Source organism: Myotis davidii, unplaced genomic scaffold (genome assembly GCF_000327345.1).
Source record: "Myotis davidii unplaced genomic scaffold, ASM32734v1 scaffold616, whole genome shotgun sequence".
NCBI lineage: Eukaryota > Metazoa > Chordata > Mammalia > Chiroptera > Vespertilionidae > Myotis > Myotis davidii.
In genome coordinates this window covers 3,559,271-3,566,617 of record NW_006291965.1, presented here as the reverse complement: position 1 = coordinate 3,566,617, position 7,347 = coordinate 3,559,271, and the positions used below count along the sequence as shown (strand labels likewise).

Sequence of the window (7,347 nt, the reverse complement as noted above, 5' to 3'; positions counted from 1 at the left end):
GCCGCGGTTGCCCAAGGGACTCCCCGGAGTTTGGCACCAAGTTCAGCGCCTCGACCGGTTCTGCGGCGCCCTCTGGGGACGCCCCTCAGCCCGCGAAGCCCCCCTACTCCTACATCGCGCTCATCACCATGGCCATCCTGCAGAGCCCACACAAGCGCCTCACGCTAAGCGGCATCTGCGCCTTCATCAGCGGCCGCTTCCCCTACTACCGCCGCAAGTTCCCCGCCTGGCAGAACAGCATCCGCCACAACCTCTCCCTCAACGACTGCTTCGTCAAGATCCCCCGGGAGCCCGGCCACCCGGGCAAGGGCAACTACTGGAGCCTGGACCCCGCCTCCAAGGACATGTTCGACAACGGCAGCTTCCTTCGGCGCAGGAAGCGCTTCAAGCGCCACCACCAGCCCCCGGGAGCCCACCTGCCTCACCCCTTCCCCCTCCCCGTAGTGCCCGCTACCCTGCACGGTCCCTACCCCAGCCTGCTGCCTGGGTCCCCGGCCCCACCGCAGCCCGTCCCGGGGGCCTGCCCTGCCGCCGCCCCCCGGAGCCGCCCGTGCGCTCTGCTGCACCCTCATCCCCTTCGCTACCTGCTGCTGTCCGCCCCTGTCTACTCTGAGGCGCCAAGGAAAGTGCAAGGCGGGGACCTGGTGACCCCCGGCGCTGCCCTTGCAGCACTGCAGCCCCCACTGGGCTTCCAGCCTTGGGAGGGGGGCAAGGGGCTGGCATTGAGACAGGTCGGCGGATGCCCCTCCTTCAGCATCGAGAGTATCATGCAAGGGGGCCGAGGAGGGGGTACAGCGACCGCGCAGAATCTGTCCCGGACCCCGTGGGGCTACTGTCACCTGCTGCAGCGCCCGCCCTGCCTGTTGCACACCCAGGCTGCCGCCCCCTGGCTCCCCGTGTCCGCGGCCGCATCCACTGCCCGGAGGATGTTGCAGCCGCAGCAGCAGCACCAAGACTGTGCCAGCAAAGGCGCGCTGCTGGGCCGGCACCTGCCTGCCGCTGTGGCGCTGCTGGGGCGTCAGCCGGGTTCGGAGGGCTCCAGGCAGATGTCCTGCGGAGAGGGGACCTCGCCCACATTTTGAGTAGCACCCGCCTCCTGCCCTGGCGCCAACTCCGAGGGGCGAACCTGGAACCAAACTAGAGGGCAGAGAGACCCAGGTCTCGCTCTCCCTGCTGCTTGACCTCGGGTACTCCACCTTGCACAGCCAGGACCAGGTGTATGCATTAGTATCCCGCGGCAAAGTAGCCACCAATTTCCGTTCGCTGCGAAATACTTACAGAGGAAAGGTCGGCTACTGTTCCCTTAACCTGAACGCAAACTTCCTATGGCATCGATTTTCGCCTTTTCTTTCCCAGCCTCCCCTGGTGGCTTCCAGGACTTTTCTGGTTTGCACATTTCCAGAGGAACTATGAATGTGAGTGGGGTATTTTGTTCTGATATGAAAAGAAAAACAAAGATACAATGTCCAATGCACACCATGTTTTCCCCTTCTTCACCCCCTAGGAACTGCAAGTATTATTCCCAAGTCCAGTACAATGTGCTCATGTCCTTTATGTCTTTCTGAAACCCATGTGTAATATAAGTAGAATTTCAATTTCAGAGCATTTATTTCTGATCTGTGTGTCGGATGTGCCAACTTCCATGGAGAGGTGTTTAAAGTAAACCTAGCTGTGTAGACTAAATAAAGTGCTAAATCATTACACAACATCGTCTATTTTATGGAACTTCTTTTTAAAATCTAGTTCTTTCCTCCCAACAAACAATTTAGTTTTACAATTCTTATTCATTATAGACATCAGAAACAACCCATTTTAAAATGGCTTTTAAAACTTAAGAATATTTGAAGTTGAAAAAGTCCTGTCTTTTGAACTATGGAATTTAATATGTATAAAACCTATAGAATAAAAGAATTGGAGGAAATCTAAATATAGTCTATGTATTTTTTTATCTTCCTAAAGATGTTGATTTTTCTCCAGAATAAGTTGGAGGACTATTTGAAATCAATGTGGAAGGTAATGGCTAACATTTACTTGTGGGGGGGTGGAAGGTGGGGGGGCAGTTTGGGGAGTGAAGCCATTTAAAAAAAAAAAAGCATTAGAACTTAAAAAACAGGGCCCAAAGAAAAAGTATATAATGTATCAAATAAGCATTCATGTCCTGGACATTTACAATTAAAAAAAAATTCTCTCTCTAGGCAAGTGCCTTCTAAGGGCTCCTATTTTCTTTCTTTAGAACAGAAAGTAACTTCTTTTTGTTTCAAAAAGAGTTAATTTCTTAAAGGATTTTGCAACCAGAAAGATTTCACTGTATTGGGCTTCAGGTGACTGGGTGGAGGGAAAGAAGACCCAAATGTCCATCATGAAATATTCCTGCCAGAGAGACCAAATTTCTCCTGCAGCTCTCCTGTCGCTAAGCAGACTCTCTCTTTTTCCCCCTCACAAGAATTGCTTTCCAGGCGGCTTAGGAAAAAGTCACTCTGTGAGTGTGAAGAAGGTCATTGGCCCTCAGCTACTCCCCAGGCGCAGCTATGAATTTCTCATTACAGGAGGGAGGGGCTCCAAAGAGACACTTTTTTACAGCCTTTTAATGGGTGACTTTTACTCCAGCTCCTCATTTCCACCCCATCCCTCAGAACTTCTTTGGCATGTTCTGCCAGCAATCCCTACCTTCTCCGGGCTTGGTAGATCGGTTTCAGGGACTTTCTGGAAAGTTCCCAAGCCAAACCCTTGGTAGCCACTGGGACACAGAACTTCAGATTGCACTCTCTGGCTCTGCACCTGCAACCTTTGCTTGTATGGCAAGCAACACCCCTGCCCTACATAGGCCCCTATCCTGGGGCTGCAGGCAGTCCCTCCCCTAACCTCCTCCTCTTTCATCCACTTCTCCCTCCTTGTGTTTTTTAAAATGAAAATTTAGAGACTTTATATCATATCTATGAACCCCACCATATCCTGTGGGATATAGATAGCTAATTACACCCAACATAATTCGAAGAATGAAAATAGTCCTTTACATAAAACAAAATCATAATATAAAGACTTTTGGAAATAATATCATTTCAAATTTATGTATTAAAGTAGATAGTATAATTGTTTTTTATACTTTTTATTGTTGATAGCATTATAGATATCTCCCACTTCCCTCCTCCCTTCCCCCTCTCCTTCCCACGTCTCCCCCTCCCCCTCCCCCATGTCTTCACTACCTCCATGGAGGCTTTGAACTCAGCCTGTCTGACTCTCAGCACTTCAGCTTTAAGATCCTTTTAGCAAATTCTGCACACTGGGCCAACCGAAGAGTTTGGAAACAAGCGAAGAGTAAAGGGAACCCATTTTCCTGTCAGGTCTCTGGTGGTTCACATTCCAACCCTCCCTGGCCTTTGGCGGAAACATCTCCAGGCCTGCACCCAGTCATTCATTTGAATAGGTCACCAAATGTCCTCGGAGCGCCTGGCAGAGCCTCTCCCAGCGCTACCCACTCCTCGCAGGAGACACCGCCGAGGAGTTCTCTTCCCCGCCTTTGCTCCAAGCCAGCCACCAACACGGGTGACTATGGATGAGAATTGGGCCCAAGCCGACCCCCAAGCTCCTAATTGTTACCTAATGAAACTATATCGAACGATGAATTTTCAGGAAAAACATCGACTCAGTGGAAGAGTAGTTACACATAGTTCTCCACCTGAACGTGGCGCTTTGGACCCACCTGCCGGGATCGTGGCGACCGCGTGGGGAGGTCAGCCTGAAGCTGGGCCCGCGCGAAACCCCACAAACGCGCAGAACTTGCCAAGCCCCCCCGCTGCTGGCAGGGCTGGCGCGTCCCGGGAGTGGAGGTGGCACCACAGCCCCCAAGGCAGGGAGAGTTGGGGGCGGAATGGGGACCGGGTGTCCGGTGCTCGGCGCGGGATCAGGCCCGGCCGCGTCCGGGGCCAGGCAGAACAAGAGGCAGATGCTCTGGATCCCGATGGTTCTGCGCAGGGGCGTCTGGCACCTTCTGAGTCCTGGGCCTCTGTCCACCCTGTGCTGGCCTCTGGCCCCGATCTTGGGCAAGAGCGCGGGGTACGTTTAAAATGCTGGCGAGCAGGCTGCGCCGCTCCCGAGCTGCGCAATAGGATCCATGATCAGGGGTCGTTCTTGACCCTTGGACTCATCTTGAGGCCAGAAAGCTGGATGTGTCCAGAACTGCGGAAGGGCGGGGGCGCAGAGGGGTTGGGGCGAGAGCCAGAGGGAAACCTGAAGGAGAGACTGTCTCTCTGGTCCTGCCCCCGATGAAGAGTAACCTCAGCGGGCAACCTTCATCTCCTCCTCTCTCTGCAAGATGCTGGATTCCACCTTTAACCCTGCCAGCACCCAAATGACTCTATGGAATCCCCATTATACAGCTAAGACATATGTGACTTAGAGAAATTTAACGACTCTCCGAGGTCCCTTCTTGGGCAGCGGTGCCCGGCCCTGTCTGGTGTTTTAACCACAACCCCACGGGTGCTCGCGACTTGCTCCGGACCGGGCCTTCCTTGGTCGCAGGGGCCGCAAGCCAGAGGCGCCGGGACGCGCGCCGCCAGTTCCGTCTTTCGCCTCGGGCTCTGCGGCGCGCTTCCCAGGGAAGGTCACTGGGAGGGCAGGACCGGGCCACCACCGGCCCTGGTGGCACTCGAGGACTCCACCTAAGGCAACGTCGCCAGGGAGGAGTTAGTCCCGAGGGTGTTCTTCCTCCCCGGCAGGACTGTCGTTCTCTTTCCCCGCGCGGGGCACTGGATCCCGACGACGTGAAGGGTTGTGATGCGCCCTAGTTACGGGGCGGTGGTGGCCTGGGAGAGGGAGGGAGGGGTGAGGACGCCGAGCCTCTGGAGCCGCAGCCTGCAGGTCAGGTGAGGTGGGAGGGGAGGGGCCCAGGGGAATGGGAGGCGAGGTGGTGGCCCCTATTGAGAAGGAGAGAGGGCGTCTGGAGCCTAGGTGGCTGTAGGTGCCAGTGTGCCCCGTGCAGGTGCAGTCTGGCAGGGCGGTGACATTCTAAGCACCCAGATCCTGTATGCAAAACCTTTAGTACTTGCTTATCCGTGGGAGTGTAGCCAGGGATTCAGGAACCATTCTCCGCTCCCATCGGCCTAACCCACACGCTCTTACTTGGGCTGGAATGCAGTAACAGACGGTAGAAAATCCAGAGAAGCAGCAGAACTATGAGGAAAAGACTAGAATCAAAACTGCCATAAAAACTAACCAGGCTGGGAGTGAGATAAAGCAAATCCCATCTTCTAAGATTTTCACCAGAATGTCACCACATTTTATTGGAAGTGTGAGGAACTCATAGCTCTCATTACCCCCGTATTTAGGAAAAATGTTCAAAAATGTCTCCCACATTAACATCTGATTCCTATCTAAATTGCAATCTCTAATTGCGAATGTCACCTTCTTGTAATTTCTACAAAAATAGTTTAGTCTTAATGGCCGCTTTTTCATATCAGCAGTAAAATTATTTAAATGTATTTTAAGTGTTTATTGATTCCACATACATCACTAGGTTAAACAACTTAAATAGATGATAGATAATACTACCAAAATTTGCCCCTGTTTTCCCCAAAAAAACAACCCAGAAAATTAACTGGAGAGAAAAAAAAAAAAAAGGATTTGAGAATCCAGTCTGAAATTCAATTCAACACCAGTTCCCTGTTGCTTAACTACCTTAATATAATCTAGGTATATATGTTAAAATGAATGCATACAAAATAAATATGAATGTAAACTTTATCTTCTTATTTGTTCTTAGAATGCAGGAATGTTTATTGAAGTCAGTCATTAAGAATATTGGGGGATAGTTATGAGTTATTTAGCTAGTGAAGCAGTTTCTGTTCCTAAGTTTAAGCAGAGAACAATGAGATTAAATTAAGCACAAGAGATTTTATTTTCTTCACATTCTGTAATTTTGCTACCTATGGCTATGTCTATATTTAAAGTTATATTTATGACCAATAGTTCTTCAGATTAAGGTGACTACTATTGTGTTATCCAAGACAACTCTTGTATGAAAGATATTGTGCTACATTTCAAGCAGTATTTATTTTTTTCCTGAATATTAAGCCCTTTTTTTAAAAAAATAAATAATGGAAACTTCCAAACATACAAAGCTAGAGAGATTAGTATAATTAACCTCTATGTACCAGTCAGCTAGGCCAACCTGTTTTCATCTTTACTCTGACAGTCCTCTCCCCACTGGATTATTTTGAATCAAATCCCAGATATTCTATCATTTTATGCACAGATATTTTTGAACATTTCTCCAAAAGACAAGAATTCCATCAATGTAACCACAACACTATCATCACACCTAAATAATTCATTAACAGCATCGATTTATCCATGCAATGTTTAAATATCCTCAATTGTCTCAAAACTTTTTTTTTAATAGTAAAGGTGGAAATTTATTGAAGAACAAGTACAGACTCCCATGTGGGGAGGGGGAAAAGTCCCCTCAAAACTTTTTTTTTGTTTAGTTGATTGGTTTGAATTAGAATCCAAATAAGGTCCACACATTACATTTGGTCGATATGTTCTCTTATGTCTAGCTTAGGTTTCTCTCCAATACTCTCTCTCTCTTTTTAAATAAAAAAAAAGACATTTTTGTTGTTGTTGAAAAAACTGGAAGAATTTGGCGTTTTGGATTTTGTGGTTACAGTCATTATTTTTATGGTAAGATATTTCCAGGGATAAGGTTATTTTAAACTTTTGAATATTAGCAAATGTCCCTGTTCAAAGAGTCAGCTATTGTGAAAATAAATTTTTATTAAGGTAAGCATGGTTCTGGGAAAGCTTATGTGAAATTTTCCTAAATGTAAATATAATATTTTCTTACAACTTTTAAGACTAGGTTGCTATTTCCATGTAGTTATAGAAATATAGAATTACCAAACAAATATTTCATCTAAAGATTTAAATCTAGTCTTATTTTGGCAGAAATGAAGCTCTTTATACCTTAACATTTTTAGTTGAAGTTCCAAAGACATTAAGTGTTTCAGAATTTTAGGTTTATATTATTTTTAATGAAACAATATAATATTGTTTATATATTTAATTTTAAATGAAAAAGTAAAATGTAAAAACATTCAGTTAGGGTCAGAGGTAGGGTAATTACACATTCTGTGCTCATGAGAAGAAAAATCATTTTAGGATAACCCCAAATTAAAGGGACTCAGGATATGAAAGAACTTAAACTGGACAGAACCCTAGCTGGTTTGGTTTAGTGGGTAGAGCATAGGCCTGCGGACTGGAGGGCCCCTGGTTGATTCTGGTAAGAGCACATACCTGGGTTGTTGGCTTGATCTCCAGTAGGGGGCGTGCAGGAGGCAGCAGATCAATGAT

At 47.8% G+C, this 7,347-nt stretch overlaps 1 protein-coding gene across 1 annotated transcript in view; it reads left to right on the top strand.

The window, feature by feature from the left end:
- The window catches only part of LOC102755381 (forkhead box protein D4-like 1), a 1,300-nt gene extending 218 nt beyond the window's left edge, over nt 1–1,082 (top strand). The window contains exon 2 of the mRNA XM_006765308.1: nt 30–1,082. Coding sequence (XP_006765371.1) covers nt 30–1,082 — 1,053 coding nt within the window. The remainder of the gene's footprint in view (nt 1–29) is intronic.
- The last annotated feature ends 6,265 nt before the right edge of the window (nt 1,083–7,347 follow it).